The sequence below is a fragment of the Eurytemora carolleeae genome, unplaced genomic scaffold, assembly GCF_000591075.1.
Source record: "Eurytemora carolleeae unplaced genomic scaffold, Eaff_2.0 scaffold161, whole genome shotgun sequence".
Classification (NCBI taxonomy): Eukaryota; Metazoa; Arthropoda; class Copepoda; order Calanoida; family Temoridae; genus Eurytemora; species Eurytemora carolleeae.
In genome coordinates, this window is record NW_019396085.1 from 71,477 (window position 1) to 96,897 (window position 25,421).

Consider the following 25,421-nt stretch of genomic DNA (forward strand, 5'->3'; position numbering starts at 1 on the left):
TCATTAATCATTATGTTGTAAAGTCGTCTGATTATTTGTTAATTAATTCCGTGTCTTTCTTATTATAACTGTTTTTTAGGATAAAAATAGATTTACCGACACTAGGAGGCGGGGTATCCTCGTCTGTTTCAATATCATCATCTCCGTTTGCATTTAACTTTAAACACAAACAATTAAAATTAAACCAGGGGTATAGGTTTTCTTTAAAAAATTCCCCCACTCCCATTTTTATAATTAAAATGTCATTTTTGACGTTGATTTGTCATGTATCACAACTTTTATTGTGACCAAAATGGACTTTTAAATAATAGTCTTTGTTGAAAGAAAACTTTATTACGATTTTTTGTAAAATTTGTATTTAAAATAATAGTGAATAGTCAACCATTGATCAAATGAAACTACAAAAAAAGCTGGGACTCCTAAAATAAATAAATACCCTAGATGAACATTAGCAAAATCACAAATCCCCCAAAAATCCCCCCCTCCCAAAAAGAAAGATCTTGAAACTATTTATTTTAAAAATAGAGTTTTATTCGAGTCTCTTTAAATGTAAACTTTGAAATGACCGGCAATAGAAAGCTCAGCGACGTCGCTCAATATTCTGATCCTGGTTTAATATTTGTGTTCCTGGTTGAAAGCCGGGGGTGCTCTGATACAATAAACATATGTTTCCTCCCCTCGATCCTTACTACTACGATCATCTTGAGTTCCAATTCCTATCAGATCTCCCGCATTCAAGACTTCAGCTCCGTTATTGGGCAGACGATCCTATAGCAAACAAATTATAAATTACACATCAATGGGAAACATTTTCCTTCATCTATATATAAATTTAGTTTGTTTCGGTGTCTGTTTGTTTGTCTGATTGTTGCCCTGACAGTCTAGGTCATACATACAACACTCATCTTCATTGATTTTCTCTGCATCAAATGATTTTTTGAGGAAAATAAATTAATGAAAAAACAAGCCTTTTGATGTCCAATTTTTAATCTCCCCCCCCCCCATTCTTAAAAAATATACATTACTGAATTGAGGATTATCTTTTAGCATCATAAAACCTCTATTTAATATTTATATTAAAAATATTACTTTGATGAAATAAAAAATTGTATAAATAAAATTAAAAAATGCTAGTTAGAAGTTTACCGTATTGATGAAGGTTCCATTACTAGCGCCAAGATCTTGAAGAGACCAACGGACATTTTGCCAGTCTTCTGGTGATCCGTGTCTGGAATAATTTTGAAATATTTTTTTTTGAATATGTGTTTTTAATGGGCCAATTCACACCGGTACTCTACTCTTTACATCGCTGTCTGAGTAGCAGTAAGGTAGAAGTTCTTGTTTTTTCTGCAGCTTATTTTTTTACTAGAAACAAAGACAGAAAAAAAAATTCTGCTAGTTAACGAGGATATCTCATTCATTTTAAATCAAAAAGGGTTAAAGAGAACCATTGAAGGCTCATTTAAAATTACGTCCATGTCTCTATTAAAGTCTCAAACTATTTGTTCTGTCCTGGTGGTATTTATCTAGAATAACTGGCTTGTAAGAATGATTGATTTTGAACTCTAGGAAATCAGCTAATCGCCCACCAGAGGTTGATAGTATATCTATTATTATGATCTATTATGTTTTATTATGATAAAATTGATTCAGACATTAGATTTAAACTATAATTCAATTCATACATAGGTTTTCAACTAACGACTTTAATTCATCTCTAATGTCGTCTTCTTCACAGTCCTGGAGCTGTAACAAATGCTGCAGACATTCGATATTGTCTTCTTCTTGAATGATGAGCGGCCCACATTCTTCAAAAATGGCTCTTGGTAGGCTGTTTAACATATCTAGAGAGAATTCGCCAGAGATATTTGAAATGTTGCTTCCAAAGTCGCACTGTAGAGAATATGCAGATATCGATCCAACTATGCAAAATAGACTGGGCAAACTTGGCAAATCGTCTCAGCAAAAGAACTCTCATAGAGTTTATTTCTTTAGAAAAATTCTTCACAAAATAAGTATGTGTAGGCTGTTGCAAGTTTCAGCAAACTTTAACTGTAGTGTTCCAAGATCGGTAGGTTTGACAGGCATATTCACTGAAAAGTTTCCAAATATTGCTTCCATAAAAGGAACAATAAGTTTGCACAGCAGATAACTTTTGCAATGGTGAGAAGAAATGGAAAATTCCCAATAATTCAGTAACGCGCCAGCTATAAATGTAATCCAGGAAACATACTCTTCAGCAATCGATGCCAAACCAATGGACACGATCTTATCGGCTCTGGATGGCAATATGGACACAACCGTAGCTATCAAACAAGCTCTTGGTGATCAATGCCAGATCATTGGGCATGTTCTTATCTGCTCTGAATGTCAATACGGACACAAGGGTAGCTATCAAACAAGATCTTATTATCGAACTTGTTTTTTATAAATGTTAAGGTTTCCATAACTCTTGATTTCCAAGAAGACCCAAATCGATTGGACTGCCTGATGGTTTTAAACTAATAAACTAACCTTATGAATTTTAGATGATTTCTCGAAATATTTTTGGCCGATGGAATCCATTTGTCATTTTCAGCTTTTTTCCTGCCAACACGAATACAACTCTGAAATGTACAAAGTTATATTTCCCACGTAAATCACGTAAATTGGACGTTATGCTAATTTTATTTTATCAAGAACGATTTTCTAAATAACTTGAAAAAAATTCAATATTTTTACTTGACGTCTATTCAAAATTGATTCGGTTTTCAAAATTGAGAAAACAAAGCGTGAATACGAACAGAAAAAAATTGGAACACGTCGAATTATTTTAAGGTTTGTAAATTGAAAACTCTTCCCCAACTGTTCAAAACTTAACTTCAGGTTATGCTTATACATAATTGTATTACAATTTCTAAACAATTTTCTAAAAAAAAATTTTATTTTTATATTTCGCGTCTATTAAAAATTGAAAAAAAAGCGTGAATATGGACAGAACAAATTTGGAACATGATTTTTTTTTTTAATTGAAAACTCTGCCCTAACTATTCAAACCTAACTTTAGGTTATGCTAATACTTTATTGTATTTTGTACAATTTTCTGAATAATTTTCTAAAAAAATTTAATGTTTAAATTTCGCGTCTATTAAAAATGGAGAAAACAAAGCGTGAATACGGACAGAACAAATTTGGATTGGAACATGAATGTTTTTAAGGTTTGTAAATTGAATCTTCCCTAACTGTTCAAAACTTAACTTTAGGTTATGCTCATATTTTAAAGTATTTTATACAATTTTCTTAATGACTTTTTTTTCTTAATTTAATGTTTAAATTTCGCGTCTATTAAAAATTGAGAAAAAAAAGCATGAAAACGGACAGAAAAAATTTGGAAAATGAATTTTTTAAGGTTTTTAAATTGAAAACTCGGCCCTAACATATTCAAAACATAACTTCATTATAGACGACAAAGATTTTAGAATAAGGTCATGTTAAATTTTGGAGAATGAAATCTCTTAACTGGCGCTAGAAATTTACATAGTTATTATTTTCCCGAATATCTTACGTGCCACAGCCGCAGCGCTCGGCCCCCTAGCCTGTCCTGGCCGCAGCGCTCGGCCCAGAATTTATCTTAACCTAACCTAACCCTGAAATGATAAAAAAATTATAGAAGGGGGCCCCCCCCCCTTCTATAAAACTTGTTCTCCAGGACAGACCCAAATTATTTGGTATATTCCTAGAGAACGATTTTTGGATTTGGATTGGATTTCCTATCAATTTTGTACATGGATCTTAAATTCTTAAATGTAAGACATGTGGCCGCAGCGCTCGGCCCCCTAGCCTGTCCTAGCCGCAGCGCTCGGCCCAGAAAACTTACTTCGTTTGTCTTTCTGTCTTTCAATTGATCTGATACAAAATTGTCCTAATCGCTATCGCTCAGTCAATCTTTCGATTCAGAAAAATGTTATGATTTTTTTCTAGTGTACTATTTTTAATTCAAAGCATTTACAGTGTTTAAACCATATGTTTTCTTTTCAGTTGTTTGGAATCAAATATAGATTTGAATAAAAATAAGATTTTACTAGAAATCGAATTTAGGCACTTGAATAAAATGATGTCAGTCACAACTACTATTACAGGCCTATCATTTAAAGTAAACTACAAGCGCACATATTGACATAATGAATTTCCGGAAATTTCCTAAAGAATGATTGCGGGAACCCACAACGTAACTTCCATCCAACTCTACTGCTTGATGATTAAATGATTGACTATGATTGAAATAAAATGATTATGATTTCTGAAATAAAACGAGTTGCTAATATGCCGCAAAGAGTTGTAAAAATAAAATAAGTTTTGTTGTCCCCCAAACTAGATCGCCGTAAATACCGCTTGTAACAAATGTTGATGCGGCATTCAAATGTTTTCTGCGCACTGCACGTCAACTCAACTCAAACGTTTCTACCTGCAATGCAATGCAGTTTCGTGTAGGTTATTCGCTGTTATTTTAGGCAACTGTTAAGTTTATTTAAGATGCCAGTAACAAGGCATAAAGAAATAAACGATAATCAATCAATCAACTGTTAAGTTGTTCTATGAATTTAAAGATTTATTTTTATCTTATTTTCAGAAGTTCGGCTGCATCATGACGTGGGTTAGAGAGGAATATAAGTTTTCTCTTCTAGAACGTTTTCTTACGAACTTGTTGAAGTTAGTAAATATTTTATTAAACTATTTACAAAATTGATAGGAGGAGGGGGGGGGGGCGTGGTAATTTCCTGGAGAACAAATTTTGGACTCCCCGGCCCCCCTCCCCTTCCTTTTTTGTACATTCATCTCATATTTTAACATATGTATTAAATTGGTCATGTGCCCGCAGCGACAGGCGCCCTATTCGCAGCGCTCTGTCCAGAAAGTGCCTGGACCTGACTTAACCCTAAATATATACTAATTTTGTTGAAATTGGAGGTCTGTCTTAGCCGCAGCGCTCGGTCCAGACTTTTTTTTAGCCTAATCTAACCCTGAAGTAATACACAATAAATATTTTTTTGTTGAAAATAGTTGAAATTCAGGTCATGTCTTGTACAAAATTGATGGGGGGGGGGGGCATTTGATTGTTCTCTAGGACAGACCCGGTGGCGTTCTCTGGAACAGACTCTTAGAGTTACATCAAGGTTAGTTCCTAAGGAACGCTTGGTAACTTCCAAGAGAACGATTTTTGGTTGTGGGTTAGATGTAGTGGTAAAATTCTAATGTACGTTGTTCGGACCTCCCTCCCCCCTCCCATCAATTTTGAACATGCATCACATGTGTACCACATGGATATAATAGGTCATGTGGTCTACCTCTAGGAAGAACCCAATGTATTTATGATGGGGGTGGGGTGTAGATTCAATTATTTTTAACGTACGGGTTGCCGGTAGTTAACTATTCTTCTTTAAATACTACTAATTAATGAAATCGGATATAAATTCCTCTTAATTTCATAGTAAGGGAACGTCCGTTTTCATATTTTATTCTGGTTCATCCTAGTAACTATTTTTGGACCCTGATTTTAACTATTTTTCAACAAAAATTAATTAGGTTTTTTTATTGTTAGAGTAAGGTTAGGAACTTGCACTAAATATGGGTCTAACGGCAGGGGGCCGAACGCCGCGGCAAGGACGACTAGAGGGCTGTGCATTGCAGCCACATTTTCAACTTTGATCATATGTTGCAAAATTGATTTGGGGGTGGGGGTCCATGACCTCAATAAGATTACTGCATCATTAAATGTGTATTGCTTAGTAATTTTGATTTGTGATAAGAAGTGGAAGCGTGCCTCGCCATGTTGCGTTTATAATGGATGGGAACAGACGATTCGCGAGGCAACAGAATATGGAGAAAATTAAAGGGCACTCCGAAGGTAAATCAATGTCGAAAGAAAAACAATATTCTTTAACATATTTCGAAAAGTAGTTATTTATGCAAGGAAACCCGATTGGTTATTTTCTAATGCACGCTTTCTGTATATTTTGTTTCTGGAAAATTATTTCACCTAATTTAACACTGTTCTGATGTTTTTGAGAAATAATGATATATTAAATATTTATTGGCAAGTTTGAACCCAATTTTGTTTCCCTAATTTAGGGGACAAAATTATATGCCCTGCATTATGACTGCAATTGATTTTGATGGTGTGTTTTCTAAAAAACACAAACATACATATTTGGTTCACTTAACACGATTAACAAATGTATTCTTAATTCTAATCGAGGGGGAAAATATCAACTATGAACTGTAAAAAAAAAAACTTTTGCTCTCTAACTCCAAATCTGTGTTCTTAAAAAAAATTACATTTTTAAAATGTTCCTTATCGCTGAATTGTTTATCGAGTTTTAGCATGAAAATAAGCATAAAAGGAAAATAATTTAAAAACTATTATTTGTTAATTAATTCTGTAAATCTTTTAGAAACGTTCATGACTTATATCCGGATCCATTTTATAAAAAAGCGGAACCAGGATCCGGAATCACATATCAAATAAAATGTATCCTGAGCACTGGACTTTCCTGTGAGGATAACTAATGTTTGTCTAATCTAGGATTTGAGAGGTTGGCTGATACTCTCCAATGGTGTAGATATTTAGGAATTACCACGGTTACTGTTTATGCTTTCAGGTAAATTGTTTCTTAGTTTATCTTATCTAATTTACGGGGAATATTTGAATAATAATAAGATTTTACTAGAAATCGAATTTAGGCACTTGAATAAATGATGTCAGTCACAACTACTATTACAGGCCTATCAATTTAAAGTAAACTACAAGCGCACATATTGACAAAATGAATTTCCGGAAAGTTCCTAAAGAAAGTAAAAACCACTGAAGCGAACGGCCCACATTTTTTGTGGGACCTCCCAGGGAAGGGATGGTTAGAATTGAAAAAAAATTCAAAATCCACGAAGAAGAAAAAACTATAACAGAGCAACAACTAATAGCTTAAGAAGTGCCCTAGAATAGGAGCTTAGTTTTGAATATTTGGTCGAAAAATATGAAAAAGCAAAGACCAAAAAAATGAGATTTTTAAACTTTTACAAAATGTTGAAAAATATCAGATTATTGATTTCCGAGGAAGAGAAACTGAAGCAACATGGTGTACGGGTTAAAATAATAGGTAACGTTTTTTATGTTAATTGATTGTTTTTCTATCTTTGGAGTTGATAATTTCTTGTTGACAAGATAAAGCCATGTTGAATTATCTTTTATAAATTATTTTACTTTTAAGTTTGTTTTTTAAATAATTATTAAATTTATATTTTTGGTCGTCAGCTCCTGTCAGGGGGGTGCGAAGGTCCTGTATGGGGTGGTTGTTATCAAGGTGGTAGACTAGTTAACAGCCTACTCACTGTTGCTTGGTTGATATTGAGGTGGTAGACTAGTTAACAACCTAGTCACTGTTGCTTGGTTGATATTGAGGTGGTAGACTAGATAACAACCTAGTCACTGCTGCTTGGTTGATATTGAGGTGGTAGACTAGTTAACAACCTAGTCACTGTTGCTTCATGCTTGGTTGATATTGAGGTGGTAGACTAGATAACAACCTAGTCACTGCTGCTTGGTTGATATTGAGGTGGTAGACTAGTTAAGAGCCTAGTAACTGCTGCTTGGTTGTTATCAAAGTGGTAGACTACAACCTAGTCACTGCTGCTTGGTTGTTATCAAGGTGGTAGACTAGTTAACAACCTCGTCACTCCTGCTTAGTTGTTATCAAGGTGGAAGACTAGATAACAACCTAGCCACTGTTGCTGGGTTGTTATCAAGGTGTAGACTAGTTAACAACCTAGTCACTGTTGCTTGGTTGATATTGAGGTGGTAGACTAGATAACATCCTAGTCACTGCTGCTTGGTTGTTATCATGGTGGTAGACTAGTTAACAGCCTAGTCACTCCTGCTTGCTTGTTATCAAGGTGGAAGACTAGATAGCAACCTAGTCACTGCTGCTTGGTTTTTATCAAGGTGGTAGACTATTTAACAACCTAGTCACTCCTGCTTGGTTGTTATCAAGGTGGTAGACTAGATAACAACCTAATCACTGCTGCTAATTTGTTATCAAAGTGGTTGACTAGATAACAAACTAGTCACTGCTGCTTGGTTAATATTGAGGTGGTAGACTACTTAACGACCTAATCACTGCTGCTGGTTTAATCTTTGATATCATTATTATCATCATCATTATTTAGGGAACATGAGCTACCTGCCGGATGATATTCAGCAGCTTATTGCTCAGGCCGAGCAGATCACGGAGCTTAACAGTGGGTCCACCTTGAATGTAGCTTTCTCTTACACAGCCAGGTACAAGATATGATGCACATAGTCTGAGGATATGTACAGATATGGTACACAATATATGAAACAGACAGGAGCAGTGTGTATACTTTTCAATGTCCATAAAACTGATAGGATAAGATTTTACAACAAAGTACATAAAATTTACAGGCAAGAAGTTGATTATATATACACAACATGGCAGTGAACGATTTTCTATTTTAAGTTTTACATGATAGCATGTATGTACAGTGTACACGGTGATCCCATTTAAAGGGCCTATCATTGTAGCTCTTAATGACCTGCGTTAAAACAACAGTACCCTTTAAACCTTTTTTAAATCAATATTTTGTATTATATCATATCTGTTCGGTTCCATAGTAGTAAACCTATCGTGTAAGAATTCCCATTATTACACGGTTCAGGAGGAACAATTTTAAAATTGTTCGCTTACTAGCGTTTAAGAATGCTTATTCTTACACTGTAGGTATAGAATTTTCATTCTTTAACGCTCAGACCGTGTAAGAATGGAAATTATTACACGGTCAGAGCGTGAAAGAATGTATATTCTTACATGCTCCAAGCATTAAAGAATGGAAATTCTTAAACTAGTTGCAGAATATTCATTCTTACACGCTCCTTATATTGATTTTTTCAACATAGATCAATATTGAAAATGACTTAATTATTTTGTACTGAAAACATGGACAGGGCAAACTCACCTTTTTCTTTTACATTAATACATACAAACTTGCCTTTTTTAACTTAAAAACAACATGGTCACTTACCTTTTTCTTTTATATTTAAATATGCAAGCTTACCTTTTTTACTTCGTATAACATGCTCACTTACCTTTTCATGCTCACTTACCTTTTTTGTTTTTTGAAGTATTGATAAACCTTAATTCAGAAATATCAATTTGAATCTCAACCCTAGTCCTGACAGAAGAGTGGAAATTAACATTTACTGACCTTTCCCAAAAATATGAACGATGCTTTTAGCCTTACATTAAACACTTTCATCAAACTGCCGAGTCTCAAAGCATACTGCCCGACTGCCTACTTTATTAATTTTTTTAGTTCATCTTTATTTCAAACCAAGTTTGGTGAGATTTTGCAAATCTCTGCATACCTGTAATAGTATGGTCAGAGCTTTTCAGTCCGAGTCACCATATCTCACATAGTTCGATATGATGAAGTGAAACCACAATCAAAGTTTTGATATACCTTAATTCAGTAATATCCATTTAAATCTCAACCCTAGTCCTGTGTTTAATTAACATTTTCTGAAATTCTGACCTTTCCAAAAAAATGGACAATGCTTTAAGCCTTACATTGGACATTTTCATCCAACTGCCGAGTCTCAAAGACTGCCTACTATTTTGCAAATCTCTGCATACTTGTAATAGTACAGTCGCTCTGGAAAGGTTGTCATGTCTTCAAAATTTCAATTAATTGTTTTTCACTTTATATTAAAAAGGGTCTCCAAAATTCCAAATTCATTTGTAATTATTAAAAAAATAGATAAAATAAAAGATCGATTTGTCCCCCACCCCACAGCTAAAACTAGTTTTAAAGTACCTCAGTCTGAGTCAGTCGTCACCATATCTCGCATAGCTCGAGATGATGAAGTAAAACCACAATCAAAACCAAAAAAAAGTTAATTTTATAAAAACTTATCATTGAAATACTAGTGTCACAAACTTTTAATGGGGTCTTAAGCACTCCATAGCAATGAAAACAAACCAGTAAATCTTGCTTCATGAATAAAAGACAAAATTCATCAGTTGATGTCGAACTGATTCTTACTAGATAACCTGCTTTTGTCTCCTCTTTTTTGAAGATTTAGGATCTAATATCCAGGAAATGATTTCTTCTGTAATTGAAAGCACGATTTTGTTCAGTAAATTCAGACAACCTACTACTATACCTTCTCTCCATCTAAAAAAAAACTTAGAGCACATTTAACATGCTGTGTCTAAGTATAGTATCAACTTGAAAAAAGAAGCAAAATCATAAGAAATTAATAAACAAACAAACTAAATTAAGGATAAAATCGCACCACATGCATTACTTTCAAACTAAGAACCAATTTTTACTTATGAAATGGTTTTTAACATTTTAACATTTGAAAAATAAAAAACAGTGATAGTCACAACAAGAGCATAAAACGTATTTGCAACCTTTCATAATGTGAACTGTTCCAATTTGAAATAGTCGGATTTCACCAGAATTATCTTTTACTATAATTTCTTGGGTATGTGCCCAATGCCCATGGAACCTCACAAATATGATGTAATAATAAATAATCTTATGAGGATAAAAATGTAATGATGGAATTCTTAAACTCGATGAACTACATTTTTTTCCTCATAAGATTATCATAATATATCTTCCTTTTTTGTAGCTTACAAATTGGTTCAATTCTTACAACTTTCTGATTGTTTCTTGAGTTGAAATGTGCACGGCACTTTGAGTTGAAAGTACATTTGAAGATAATCAATTTTTAATAAAAAGGTGCATTCTTCAGACAAAGCTTTTTTGTTTTCAGTTCCCTTTTAGCTGTACAATCTGTACCTTACCTACTGTTGAATCTGTACATTTTCTATTGTAGAATTTGTAGATGTCCTTGTACAATCTGTACATGTCCTACTGTAAAATATTTACAGGTCCTACTGTACAATCTGTACGCTTCCTATGTATATTTCCTTCTTTACAATATGTACAATATGTACATGTCCTACTGTATAGGGAGGAGATAACCCAGGCTGTGAGGAGAGCTGTGAATAAAGTTCAAACAAGCCAGATTCAATCTCAAGATATTGATGAGAAACTTATAGGTGACCATGGATCTGAACAATTAACTCTAATTTTCTAATCTTTGCAACCTAATGTCGTAACTATTTTTTATTTAAAAAATTAATTCTGTTAGATTGAAATATAAAAGGTTTACCTCGTAATACGACAAGGAACATATAAATCAGAAAATTAAACTTTGAGGTTAGTGTTCAGTTCCTTAAAAAGAAATGGAACAGCGTAATTTACATTAACAGAATGATAATGATCATTGAAAATCAACGTATTGTTAAGAAATTATTTATTATTTAAAAAAAAATTTAAAATTGTAATTGTAATATTCCTAGAAAGTAAAAATCTTTAGAAAAAGAAAAAAATTACTACTTTTGTTAAAAAGGAATTTTTTATTGAAATCATTAACATAGCTTTCTATAAGATGGTTTGCTGTATACAACTCCAGGCGATAAAGTTGATCTACTAGTGAGAACCTCAGGTGCAATAAACAAAACCAGGGCTTATAATTGTTACCCCCCCCACCAACACCACCCCCTCGTGCAGGAATTTTAGAGCGCAAAATTGAAAAAAAAAACTAGTTTTGGGGAAGCGGGTTAGCTTGCCTGCTGAAACTACTCATATCCCCCCCCCCCATACCTTTTAAAATATGAAGCACCCTTGACAAAATATACTTTGTATATATTATTTAGTGCCTTTAAATATATCAATTCTATTTCTCTTGAGTTCTGAATTTATTGTTAGTGATAATTATCTACATATGTGGCTGTGATTGCATTGACAGGGGCGGATACAAGGGGGGCGGGGGGACATTCGCCCCCCCCCTGAATTTGGAATTTTTTGTTCCTATTTTCAGAATAGCTTCTCAATAGCATGCTTAAGGGAAAGAAACCCTAGTGCCAAACAGGAAAAATATCTGTCTTAATAAACTATATAATGTGTGAAAAGTTAAAAATCTAGTTTTTTAGTTTTTAGTCATTAATTTTGACTCTTTTTGAGTCTTTTAAGTCAAAAAAAATTTCTCCTACGGCGCGATTTTTTTTCCTAATTATGAATTTTTTGTTCCTAAAAAATCTTGCCCCCCCCCTTCACTTAAATCCTGTATCCGCCCCTGTGCATTGAAGGTACTGTAAGCATAATTTCATGTGACCCACATGAAAAATGGCAATATCCGATTAGCTATGGTTTCCCTCAAAGCTGAGCAGGAGCTTGTTTTGATATCTATTTATTGTCAAATGTGGTTTCTTGCGCATTTCTACTGCAGGAAAACATGTAGGAATTATCTTAATTCAATTTTTAAACATTGAAAAATTACATTATCTTCCACATTATTGATCAGATAAGATTTTAAGGTTAACGTTGAGAATTGGGCATTGTAATCGTTGCATGGAGTGTTTTTTGAAATAATGCTTACACTACTTTTAGGAAACTACTTACACGGCCATACTTAGTTTATTTACTTGTTAATTAAATCCAATCCACGGCCACACCTAGTTTATTTACTTGTTAATTAAATCCAATCCACGGCCACACCTAGTTTATTTACTTGTTAATTAAATCCAATCTTCAGGAGAATGTCGACTCTCTGATTTCCTTCTTTGGCAAACCTCGTCTAGTATTACTTACTTTACTCAGGTGAAGCAGGGGTCCATATAATTCCAACCAGTACATTCCCAAATGTAGATTGATTGATATAAGGGGCATTTTAATCATCACAATCATTATTGCAGTTCTTAGGATCCGGATCTGGATCCGTTGAATCTGCTACATTTTGGCTTCCTGGATCCGAATCCAAGGGGGCAAAAATTCTTCTGCTCAAAAGCCCAAATGAACTGATGAAAAAGAGATATTATTCAAATTTCCTTATTCTGAATGGTTCATCAAGTTTTAGCATAAAAATAACAACAACAATAAAGAAAAATATTTGATTTTTCTCCTGTGTTCAAAAAATCAAATAATTTCAAAGAAATATTCAAGACCTGATCCAAATCCGGATTCGTATCCATTTCTTTCCAGTGGGGAATCAGGATCCAGATCTGCATCAAAATTAAATGAATCTTATGTTCATCAATCATCTTAATCAATTATCAATTTATCATTGTCATCATGATATCTCTAGGTTCTCTGGCCTGAGTTTGATTTCTGGCATCTGCTTGCAGCTGTGTTCTACTACCAGAGGAATATGTTCATCATGAACAGTCTTCTCAGCTCAACCAGCAGCAATAAACAGCTTTGCAGCTCCACTAGATCAAGGAGCAGTAGCAGGGAAGCTCTTCAAGATGCGGAGACGAGGTTTACCGATGCTATGGAGCAAATTTGCTCTTAACGCTCTCAGATTTTCAGATTTGGTCGTTTGATTTGCTCTGTGATCCGCATGGATAGGGGCGGGGGTCATTACTCCATTAATAAAGTGGCATGTCCGATTCGTAACCTTTGTCTGATAAACAATTATTTTTCAATAAAAACGTGTTAAAATCTGACAATTTCATTCCTTTGTCTCGGCTGCTCTAAATTATCAAGTAACTTTTACAGAGTAACAACAATTGAAAAATCCACAGATCTTATTCATTTTTTTATCATATAAAGGCTTAAAGGATACTGTTGTGAATCGGACATTCATAGTTGTAAACGAAGGGTCACCAGAAACAGAAATTTTAAGTCCTTAAAAACCGGTTTCAAACTGTTGGGTCCCTAAAATAATTCCTGTAACCCCTTTATCTTTTGGTACCTTGAATATACTGCAACCCCTTTATCTTCTGGTACCTTGAATATAATTCCTGCAACCCCTTTTTCTTCTGGTACCTTGAATATAATTCCTGCAACCCCTTTATCTTCTGGTACCTTGAATATAATTCCTGCAACCCCTTTATCTTCTGGTACCTTGAATAAACTGCCTTTCACTTAGTTTTGTTTAAGTTTGATAAACTTTACATTTATTTTTCTAGTTGTTATTATTGATAGATTGTTTTAATTATTGAACTTTTTGTTTTTTTATAAACTTATCTCTTTGCAAATTGTTTTAGTATTTATATTTCTAAAAAAATTCAGATAAAATGGCAGATGACGCTTTACCTAGTCCTAACTTTGATAAAAAGCCAGAAGGTAGTTTTTTTCGTGAGGGAGGGAGTCTAGCCAGAATAGCTGAAAAGTTGAAAACGAAAATTGAACAAAAAAGAACGATACAAAACATTATTTACATAGAAAAAAATATATTTATTATTATTTTTCAGGTTTTATACAATTCAGTTCTACCCCTGTTCATGGGAATCCGTTTAAACCAAAGGGAAAGTTTCGCAAAATTCCAATTCAAAAATCTATGATTTTCATTTTTTCTTTATTGTAATTAAATAAACTTTTTTTCTTCTTTTATCTTATGTCTCTATTGAATTGATTATGTTAATTCATTGTTGGTCTTTGCAGTAGAAGTTATTTTTAGAAAAGCTTAGTGTTGACTGGATAGATAATGGATTTAACATTTAAAATAGATACGAGATAATACAAAAAAGGTTTAAAGGGACTGTAAGCGTAATTTTTAGTGACCCTTATTCACTATTGCAAAGATATCAAGGCCTAAGCGCTGAAAAGCAAAGACTGAGGAAGATACCTGCCCCGCCCCACTAGGTCGGCGCAGCTGACACCCCCTGCTTTCTCTGTCCCGGGCCGGTAGCGTACAATTCGTCAAAACCCCCTGGCAGACAGGTCTCCAGGGGCCTAGACAACAATTTTTACTCAAAAACATCCTGGAAATAAAATAAACTATCAATTTTAAAACTTAAAAGAACAACCGTTTCTTTAAAATTATTGATCAGATAAAGGTTTTAATGGTACTTTTGTTAATCGGCCATGGTGTATGGTGGGCAACTTGTAATAACGCTTACAATCCCTTTAAGGAAAAAAAGTCTTATAATTGTGTAAACACTCACTTTAAAGTGAAAATTGAAATTTTGTGCTAACTAGTGGGGAAAGAAGAATCGTCAGGATAATTGGACAAGGTTTGGTAAATCTGAAAACCACGAGATAAATAATTCAAGGTAAGTGCAGAAATTCATTAAGGAACTGTATGTAGCTGAACACAGCGCACACTTAAATTTGCAATTAAAGACAAGTGGGTTTCGATAAGGTTACACACACCTATTTCGTTACTCGACGATTACACACATTTTTTAATTGTACCGGTGTAAATCGGTACAGTGCTCTTTGCATAGAGGTACACTTGAAATAACGATTACAGTCCCTTAAATTTAGAATTCATATTGTAACTACCTAACACCTTGAAATAACGATTACAGTCCCTTAAATTTAGAATTCATATTGTAACTACCTAACACCTTGAAATAACGATTACAGTCCCTTAAATTTAGAATTCATATTGTAACTACCTAACACCTTGAAAGGCAAAACATGTTTTTTTTCGTTGGTAATTTTTGCTTTGCTTTGCTTTGCTTTTCCCTTTCCTGATTAATAATAATAATGAGTTTTGTTTCGCCAGATATTGTTTAATGGGCAAATATTTTTTATAACTCAAAAATATGTAGTCACCCTCTTTCACAAAGCAAAAAGTAAATGATGTTCGAATAAAATATGTTTGATGAGAAGGGGAAAGATTTTTCTAAAATTATCAATCTTACAAATGGATATCCTTGAATCTTGTCATCATTTAGATCCCCTGGATGGTCACAGGAAGCCGGCTCGCCGAACCAGAACCATGGGAATCAGAACCAAGGATATGGGAATCAGAACCAAGGATATGGGAATCAGAACCAAGGATATGGGAACCAGAACCAAGGATATGGAAACCAGAACCGAGGATATGGGAATCACGGAACTAATCAGTCCTATGGAAACCTAAGTTCTGGAAATGAAGGAATGAAACAAAAGTTACTTGTTACTCAAATTATTGCACATTCTCTTATATTGAAGAAAAACTGCTCTTAGAAAAATATTGAGACTTATGAAAGATTATAGAAAAGAATGAAATACTTAAATCTATTTATTATTGAAGTAACACAAATTTGTTTCTCCGTGTAGGTTTCAGACACAATAGTCCTCGAGGAGGGGGGTTTGGTTCCCCATGTAGAGGGGGCTCCAGTCCCTCTAACAGGGGAGGATACGGATATGGGTCCCCTTCCCCCAGAGGAGGAGGAGGGGGCTACTCCCCACGAGGGGGGTTAAGGGGACAAAATAGTAATCAATGGAATAATTCACCAAGGTCAGTTAAAATTTGTATTTTTAAATTAGATCAAAGAAAATCATTAGTCTTACCATAAACGTTATTTAAGTTGTATTATATACTTCAAATTATGATTTTCGATGCTCTGGCCCTGGAAAATGCAAATTAGACATAAATTGGCAAGTTTTTTGTTCTTACCCTTTTGATACTCTTTACCCCAAATCCCCCCTTCCCCCCTGATTCGGTAAATATAACAATAAAGATTCTAGCATCTGCAGGGGAGGGGGCGGGGAAATCATTTTTACTGTCGGTCTATCGTAAAAACATAAATTATTGAAAACCCAGATTTTTATCGCCGAATGTTTTGAATAACGTGGTTTAGAAGTGTCGAAGCTGTTTTTTATTGAATCTGAAAGTATTTTTTAGCTTTTTAATTTGCTCCATTTTTGTTCAAAAGATTGAATTATGGGATTCAATGAAAAGATCTTCAATATCTTCCTTAAAAAATCCTTGTTTTGGTATATTCGCATTTCAACGTTAGCCTGCAAGGTATGTAAAAATCGAAATTTTAATCGATGCGCAGTTACATGCAAAAAAAATTTTAAAAAACAACGTTTATAGTTTAAAAAAGATGTCTTTCAACATAATTTTTTTAGGCAGCAGTTTAATGGAAATTCGAATTCAAACTCTTTTTTCCATCCATCAATGGTTGAGGTAAATACAGTTATATTTTATTCAATTTACTTTAATTTTGCATTGATTATTATGGGTAAATTATGTCCGATTTCGTGGATTTGTTCGATTTTTCGCTCTTTGCCTTAGAAAATCAATTCTTAAAGACACCCCCAAGATGATTATTAAATCATCTAAGATATAGTGCTATTTTTCTTATTAAATTGTACAGCTTGCATACAAAGTTGTCAACAAATTGAAACGTTTCTATGGATTAAATCCGTGAAAATTTAGTTTTCAGTGAGATTAGTAGAGAATAAGATAACTCAGAGAATTTGATTGATAATAAGTCAATTGAAGAATAATAAATTGATTGATGAATAGTTGATTGATTGATGAATGGTTGATTAAGTGATGAATAGTTGATTAATTTATAAATAGTTTATTGGTTAATAAATTGTTAATTGATTAATGAATAGTTGATTGATTAATGAATAGTTGATTGATTAATGAATAGTTAATTGATTAATGAATAATTTTTGATTAATGAACTGCTGATTGACTAATGTATAGTTAATTGATTAATGAAAAGTTAACTAATTAATGAATAGTAAAATTGATTTATGAATAAGTTATCTAATCAATGAATAGTTGATTGATTGATGAATATTTGATTAATTTAATTTTATCGGATTGATTGATATATAATAAATTGATGGGGATAAATAGTAAATTGATTAATTCATAGTTCATTAGTTAATTAATAGTTAGTTGATCAAAAATTGATTGATTGATTGAGTATCTGATTTTTTAATTTATTGATTGATTGATTGTGTTTTGCCAAGGATCCTTGGAGAGAATTAGAACAGAGACGAAAATTAAGATTAGATCAATCCCAGTCTACAATGGACGAATCTAGATCAAGTAGGGACGAATCTGGCGTCTCAAAGGACGATTTTCATCCTCTGTCTGAATCTATGATACCTCAAGTTGGAGACAGTTTACTTCAACGGAATTATGTAAGATTTTGTAAACTTTCCCTTTTTAAGATATTATCAGAATTCGCGGATTCAGCCTTAATCAATAAAAATTGAATTTTTTACCTTAATCATATCTTTTTCAGGCTTTGGAGGATTCCCAGTTGATACCAGATTCAAGAGAAGACAACAACGTTTAGAATTGATTAATTGATTTCTCAAATCAATCAATCAATTACTTAACAGAATTATCTATTAGTATGTCATGAAATTTAAGATTGACCTTTGATTTAAATTCTATTTGCTAAATTTTAAAGTTTTTTCCTCTTTAACTGGTTTTGACAGTTGTTTATTTTCAGAAACCGGTTTTAGACTAAGATGGATTTCCAGAACCGAGTTGGTTCGAAGACAGGAGGGGGTGGACCCGCCTCCTGGTCGGAATCTAATCGGGACCGGAGGGAACGATTGGCGGCTTTAGCTGCCGAGACCATTGATTTGGCAAAGGTACAAAGAAAAAACGATTTAAAAATGTTAAACTATCAATTTTTAATATTTTTATTTCTCTATTTTTAGGATCCTTACTTTATGCGGAATCATTTGGGAACATACGAGTGTAAACTGTGTTTAACTCTTCATAACAACGAGGTAGGTTTTCTATTGACGTAGTTTATTTAAATAATTCTTTGATACATATATATCTTATATGCATAGATTATCTATGAATTCAGTATTTAATCAATTTCCCGTTGTTACTTATTACAGGGCTAAATATTTTGTAAAAAAAAATTCTTCTCTTACCTGATGGTGCGGAGCGCACAATTTTTTTTAGTTTTTATCGTCGTATTTGATAAAATTAATGATTTTTTAACAATGTTAATTTTTTTAACTTAATGTATTAACAAATTTGCAACATTTTTCAATCCTTCTTCCTAGTCTTCAAACATAGATGCCCCCCCCCCACCCCCCGTCTATTTATTTTTCCTTAAATTATCTTTCTATCCTTTTTTCATCTACAGTACTTATCTTGCATCTATTTAATTTTCCTTTTACATATCTTTCTATCCTTCCTATTTCTTTTACAGTACTTATCTTGCATTTATTCATTTTTCCTTTTATTTATCTTTCTATCATTCCTATCTCTTCTTCAGTACTTATCTTGCGTCTACTTATTTTTCTTTTATCTATCTTTTAATCTTTTCTATTTTTTCTTTTGCCTAGTTCACATACTATTGCCTAGTTCAACCACTTTTGCCCAGTTCAACTGTTTTTGCCTAGTTCAACTACTTTTGCCTAGTTCAACTTCTTTTGCATAGTTAATTATTTTTAGCATGGTTCAACTACTTCTACCCAGTTTAACTATTTTTGCCTAGTTCAACAACTTTTGTCTAGTTTAACTACTTTTGCCTAGTTCAACCACTTTTGCTCATTTTAACTATTTTTGCCTAGTTCAACTACTTTTACCTAGTTCAACTATTTTTGGCTAGTTCAACTACTTTTGCCTAGTTCAACTACTCCTAAGTTCAACTTCTTTTGCCTAGTTAACTGTTTTTAGCTTGGTTCAACAACTGTTGTCTAAATCAACTATTTTTGCCTAGTTCAACAAGTCAATTACTTTTTCCTAGTTCAATACTTCAACGTAGTTTAAACTTCTTGCTACTCGTTTGGTCTGGTTCCTGTTTGTACTTTTTTAATACTCACTACTCACTGTTTTTATTTATCTATTAATTTATCTTTCGATATCTAATATCTATCTTCCTAGTAACTTATATTTGTGAGACTTGTGGATTTGAACCCTTTCGTTTGTTAATGTATTTTCATTTGACTCTTATCTCTCACTTCATGTGTCGCACGTGTCTCAGGGATGTGCTAAAGATTTATTGTTCCTCTTTATAACTCGAGGTAGAAGAAGATAAATCCGATTTAATTTTAGAATTTAGCCATCTCCTAATCAGGCGATAACTGAAATAAATAGACACAACTAAATAATATAAATTAATGTAATTCTAGGCCAGCTACTTAGCGCACACCCAAGGGAAGAAACATCAAGCTAATCTCGCTAGAAGAGCTGCAAAGGAGGCTAAAGAGGCTCCGGTACAACCTGCTCCTCAGAAGGTAAAATTTAACCTCTGTTGCCGTTTGCCGAGCTTTATAACTTTTGACCTCCTTTAACCTTTTCCCTCTGTTAACCTTTGCCTTATGTCAAGGTTTGACCTCCGTTAACTTTTGTCCTCTGTCAAGCTTTGACCTCTGTTAACCTTTGCCCTCTGTAAAGCTTTGAACTCCGTTAACCTTTTACCCATGTTAGCCTTTGCCCTTGTCATGCTTTGACCTCCGCTAACCTTTGACCAAAGTTAATCTTTCATTTCCGTAAAATTTGACCTCCAGTACCCTTTGTCTTCCTTTCAGCTTTTGCCACATTATAACTTTTACCTCTCTTGACCTTATAGTTTCTACTTGTTCTAATCTTATTTTCTTTTAAGCTTAATTTGTATGTTTGGTCTCATTGCCTTTACTCTTTGTTTTATGCATAATTTGACTGACTGCTCTTGTCATATTGTGATCTGGATTTTGAAATCAAATATGACCTTCATTTAGACCTTAGCTCTAACTGACTTCTACGGAATGATGACTGATTGATTGTTTGACCTTGATTTTGACCACAGCTGTGACCTGGATTTTGACCCTGGTTGTGATTTTTTTACTCTAGCTGTGAACTTGATTTTGGCCTTAGCTGTGACCTAGATGGTACCGAAGCTGTGACCTTGATTTTGACCCTAGCTGTGATCTTGATTTGTAATCTAGCTGTGACCTTGATTTTGACCCAAGCTGTTACCTTAATTTTTACTCTAGCCGTGACCTTGATTTTGATCCTAGATTTGACTCTTTTTTTAATCTGGCTGTGGCCTTAATTTTGACCCTAGCTGTGATTTTTTTACTCTATCGGTGACCTTGATTTAGACCCTAGCTGTAACCAAGGTTTTGAGCCAAACTGTTACCTTATTTTGGCCCTAGCTGTGACCTTATTTTGGCTCTAGCTATGACCTTATTTTTGCTCTATCTGTGACCTTATTTTGGCTCTTTCTTGGACCTTATTTTGGCTCTTGCTGTGACCTTATTTCGACCCTAGCTGTGACCTTATTTTGGTTCTAGCTGTGACCTTATTTTAGCTCTAGCTGTGACCTTATTTTGGCTCTGGCTTTGACCTTATTTTGGTTCTAGCTGTGACCTTATTTTGGCTCTAGCTGTGACCTTATTTTGGCTCTAGCTGTGACCTTATTTTCGCCCTAGCTGTTGCCTCATATTTTTTTTCCTAGCTGTGACCTTATTTTAGCTCTAGCTGTGACCTTATTTTGATCCTAGTTGTGACGTTATTTTGGCTGACCGTGTTATATCTTCTGTTTTCTTAAGACCGGAGTAGATATCCGTAAGTTCGTGAAGATTGGAAGACCTGGATACAGGGTAACCAAACAGAGGGATCCAGAGAACGGTCAGCAATCTCTTCTCTTTGAGGTAAAAATAAACTAGAAATCAGTCTTATTTAATTGATATAATTGATTAATATGTAATTTCAAGTGATGCTCCAATTTTATATTTACATCAGGACTCATTAAAAGGATGACAGAGAAAACTTGGTTCTTCTATTTGAAAATTGTTTTAAGATTTGTGGGTCTCTGTTTGAGCTGGAGATATATTCTAATATATTATATAAAAGGTTAAGCTGGAGATATATTCTAATATATTATATTAAAGTTTAAGCTGGAGATATATTCTAATATATTATATAAAAGGTTGAGCTGGAGATATATTCTAATATATTATATAAAAGNTCCTGTATCCTGTATCATGTACCCTGTATCATGTATCCAGTATCCAGTATCATGCACCTAGTATCATGTACCCAGTATTTAGTTTGTATATATGTATGAAGCCAATTTTTTACAGATTGATTCTTGCTGAAGAAGTTTAAACCCTCTTACATGAACTGAACACAAAAGACAATGAATGAAAAATTGAATTTTAATGTGTTTTTTTCAAAAATGGGATTTTTTTTCGAAAATTGTGCTGATTGTACAGATTTTTTTAAAAAATGTACGGATTTTTAAAAAAAATGTACGGATTGATTTAAAAAAATGTACGGATTGTACGGATTTTTTAAAAAAAATTGTACGGATTGTTTTTCGAAAATTGTACGGATTGTACGGATTTCTTCTGAAAATGTACGGATTTTTTTACGGATGTGTTCAAAAAAGTTTTGGCCACCCTGTAATTATAATTCATCCGCTGTTATATTTATATAATTGTTTGGATTAAACCTCTAGACAGAAAATGCCAATATCTTTTGTTATATATAGATAATTGTTTAGATTAAACCTCTAGACAGAAATGGCAATATCTTTTGTTATATTTAGATAATTGTTAAGATTAAACCTATAGACAGAAAATGGCAATATATTTTGTTATATTCAGCGTTTCGGATCCGGATCCGGTCGGATCCGTATCAGGAAACGTTGATATGGATCCGGGTAGCGCCAAAAATTAACCAAAACCATGGAATAAATAAATCAAAATGGTTCGTAAATGTATTGTTTACATGACGAAAAATTTTCAAAATTATCTTTAGTAATTTAATTTTTACATTTATACAATAGTAATGACGACATTTTTAACTTTAGGATTACTATAGTTTATAAATTATAACCTTGCATAACATTTAATAGGGAAAATCCGATTCACAGAATCAAAAGTTACCTCGGATCCGTATCCGGATCCGGATCCGTATCAGAGTCAGGATCCGGATCCATCATCACGGATGCGGATCCATCATCACGGATGCGGATCCGCAGATCCGGATCCGGATCCGCATCAAAATGATACGGATCCGAAACACTGGTTATATTTATATAATTGTTTTGATTAAACCTCTAGACAGAAAATGGCAATATCTTTTGTTATATACAGATAATTGTTTAAATGAAACCTTTAGACAGAAAATGGCAATATCTTTTGTTATATTTATATAATTGTTTTGATTAAACCTATAGACAGAAAATGGCAATATTTCATGTAATAATAATTATATAATTGTTCAGGTTGAACCCCCAGACAGAAAATGGCAATATCTTCTGTTCGCTGCTGAACCTTACGAAACCATCTCCTTCAAGGTAAATCAACTTTACTTCCAGAGGAACCTATCCGATTTGAAACCCAACTGACTCGTAACCTAACGTGCTTAGCCTAACTGACCTGCAACCTAACTGACTTGTAACCTAATTGAATTTTAACCTTATTGACTTGTAACCTAAATGACTTGAAATAACTTAACAACTTGTAATAATAACTTGTAAAGTAACTGACTTTGTAACATAACTGACTTTTAACCTAACTGACTTGTAACCTAACTGAACTGTAATCTAACTGACTTGTAACCTAATTGACTTTTAATCTAAATGACAGGTAACCTAACTGACTTGTAGCTTAGCTGACTTGTAACCAAACTGACTTGTAACCGAACGGACTTGTAGTCTAACTGACTTGTAACCTAATTGACAGGTAATCTAATGAATTATGGCGTAAACATTTTGCCAATTAAATTACATCAGAATTTAATGATTTGACAACCGAACGACTTGTAACTCTTAAAGAATTCACAAAAGAATTACTCTAAATGAATAATTTGACTTAAATAAATTTAATTTATAATTCCAGGTTCCGTCTCGGGAGGTGGATAAATCTGAAGGCAGATTCTGGTCTCATTGGAACAAGGAATTAATCAATTCTATCAATTAATAACTTAATAACTTTGCGGACTTTGCAGCATTTCTTTCTAAAATGAGTAAAAAGGAGAAAGTTTTTTCGGATCACCCTCGCTTTCTATCTCCACGGTGATTTTCAAAGTTAACTTAAAATTGTTGGATTAAATATTAGGATAATCGATCAAATATTAAATTTGATTGAATTTGTTCAGGAGACGAAGGAGTTCTTCCTGCAGTTTAGTTTCAAGCTGATAGATCCAGCCAAGAATGTGCGTCCCCCTCCTCCTGCTCTTATCCCACCTCCGAACCGTCCTAATGTTCCTCCTCCGAACCTTCCGCCCCCACCCATGCCGCCAGGCACAGGGGTCCCGCCTCCACCCCCTAATTTTAACAGGATGGGGGGTGCCGGACGGGGAATGCCCCCTCCACCACCAAACTTCAGAGCGTAGAAGCGAAGGGGCATTTGTGTTGTGTTCATTTTGTGTCATCTGTTCAATCTTATTTACACAGTTTCAGAATAAAGTAAAATAAAAATCAAACTCATTTTTTCATTTTTCAGAGGCGCTTTGCGCCAAAAAAGGAGTTAAAATCACTCCAGGACAGAAGGTAATTGTTAAATAAAGCAAACACCATATTAATCCACATTAAAAATGGCATCAAAATAAATAATTAAACTTAGTTTTGGTAGATTTAAATTTAACAGTTATGACGTAAACAAGATTACAATTAGGATAGGGATAATAGAGCACTGGTACTTTGGATCCATTTCTTTTTGATCCGGATCCGAATTCGGATCCTGGATCTGCTCTGATAAATTAAAAATTAATCCGGATCGAGGCCATCAATATTTCATTAAGATTTACAGATTTTTTTTATTAATTTCCTCTTTTGCTTATTTTTATGCCAAAACTTGATTAACCATTTATTGAGATAAGTGTTTAAACGCAAATAGTTTTTTTTAACAGGTTTTGGTTGTTATTTTAACCTTTGGATCTGGATTGCGGATCCAGATCCAGGAAGCCAAAATGACGCGGATCCTAAGCTCTGAAAACGTTTGAACGTTGAAAAGTATTGAACTTTTTCGGGTTTATTCTTTTTTAAGTTTGCTGTGCTTGCCATGATTTAGATTTTTCAGCAAAATTTTTCTCATATTTGTTTTTAGTTCCAATCTTCAAGAACTGGAGTTCTGCGTCACTTCTCCCAATTAACCATTTCCTTGCAATGATAGATAATGAAATAATAATTAAAACACAAGTCGACATATCAAATGTATTTCGTTGCAATAATAGATAATAAAATCATAATAAAAACACAAGCCGACATATCAAATATATTTCCTTGCTATGATAGATAATGAAATCATAATAAAAACACAAGCCGACATATCAAATGTATTTCCTTTCTATGCTAGTTAATGAAATCATAATAAAAACATAAGCCGACATATCAAATGTATTTCCTTCCAATGATAGATAATGAAATAATAATTGAAACACAAGCCGACATATCAAATGTATTTCCTTCCAATGATAGATTTTTAAAATAACTTGATCTGGAATAAAAATTTCCTTTTTCTGATAATTTACAATTTCCTTACCTTGAAAGGTATTCGAGTGAGTTAAAAGAGTCGGGATTTTGAAAAGTATTGATGAACGAAACTGCATTGTTAAGAGACGTGTTGACTTTTTCGGGGTTTGATTTAAGAAACTTAAAAGTTGTGTTTTTTAGGAATTTCTAGTTCAGAAAAATTTATAACCT

At 33.6% G+C, this 25,421-nt stretch overlaps 4 protein-coding genes across 4 annotated transcripts in view; 3 read left to right on the forward strand and 1 right to left on the reverse strand.

Moving 5' to 3' along the window:
* The window catches only part of LOC111717973 (uncharacterized), a 42,214-nt gene extending 37,819 nt beyond the window's left edge, over positions 1 to 4,395 (reverse strand). Inside the window, exons 1-5 of the mRNA XM_023493445.1 lie at positions 4,369 to 4,395; positions 2,515 to 2,606; positions 1,147 to 1,228; positions 628 to 768; positions 97 to 157 (exon numbers count right to left, since the gene is read on the reverse strand). Coding sequence (XP_023349213.1) covers positions 97 to 157; positions 628 to 768; positions 1,147 to 1,228; positions 2,515 to 2,606; positions 4,369 to 4,395 — 403 coding nt within the window. The remainder of the gene's footprint in view (positions 1 to 96; positions 158 to 627; positions 769 to 1,146; positions 1,229 to 2,514; positions 2,607 to 4,368) is intronic.
* Positions 4,396 to 4,439: 44 nt separating this feature from the next.
* Positions 4,440 to 14,140, forward strand: LOC111717985 (dehydrodolichyl diphosphate synthase complex subunit DHDDS). The gene is made up of 10 exons (XM_023493455.1): positions 4,440 to 4,466; positions 4,610 to 4,689; positions 5,787 to 5,884; positions 6,563 to 6,638; positions 7,039 to 7,133; positions 8,200 to 8,311; positions 11,035 to 11,123; positions 11,516 to 11,572; positions 12,662 to 12,726; positions 13,211 to 14,140. Exons 1-10 carry the CDS (start codon positions 4,455 to 4,457, stop codon positions 13,415 to 13,417), a joined length of 891 nt encoding a protein of 296 aa, XP_023349223.1. The 5' UTR covers positions 4,440 to 4,454; the 3' UTR covers positions 13,418 to 14,140.
* On the forward strand, positions 14,101 to 18,272 carry LOC111718059 (translation initiation factor IF-2). Its single transcript, XM_023493551.1, has 8 exons — positions 14,101 to 14,193; positions 14,322 to 14,374; positions 15,049 to 15,122; positions 15,753 to 15,955; positions 16,120 to 16,300; positions 16,918 to 16,975; positions 17,779 to 17,952; positions 18,057 to 18,272. Exons 1-8 carry the CDS (start codon positions 14,145 to 14,147, stop codon positions 18,108 to 18,110), a joined length of 846 nt encoding a protein of 281 aa, XP_023349319.1. The 5' UTR covers positions 14,101 to 14,144; the 3' UTR covers positions 18,111 to 18,272.
* Positions 18,271 to 24,223, forward strand: LOC111717996 (splicing factor 3A subunit 2). Its single transcript, XM_023493465.1, has 8 exons — positions 18,271 to 18,414; positions 18,484 to 18,555; positions 19,918 to 20,022; positions 21,319 to 21,420; positions 21,699 to 21,755; positions 22,953 to 23,072; positions 23,617 to 23,673; positions 23,876 to 24,223. The coding sequence occupies exons 1-8, from the start codon at positions 18,289 to 18,291 to the stop codon at positions 24,110 to 24,112; spliced, it is 876 nt and encodes a 291-aa protein (XP_023349233.1). The 5' UTR covers positions 18,271 to 18,288; the 3' UTR covers positions 24,113 to 24,223.
* The last annotated feature ends 1,198 nt before the right edge of the window (positions 24,224 to 25,421 follow it).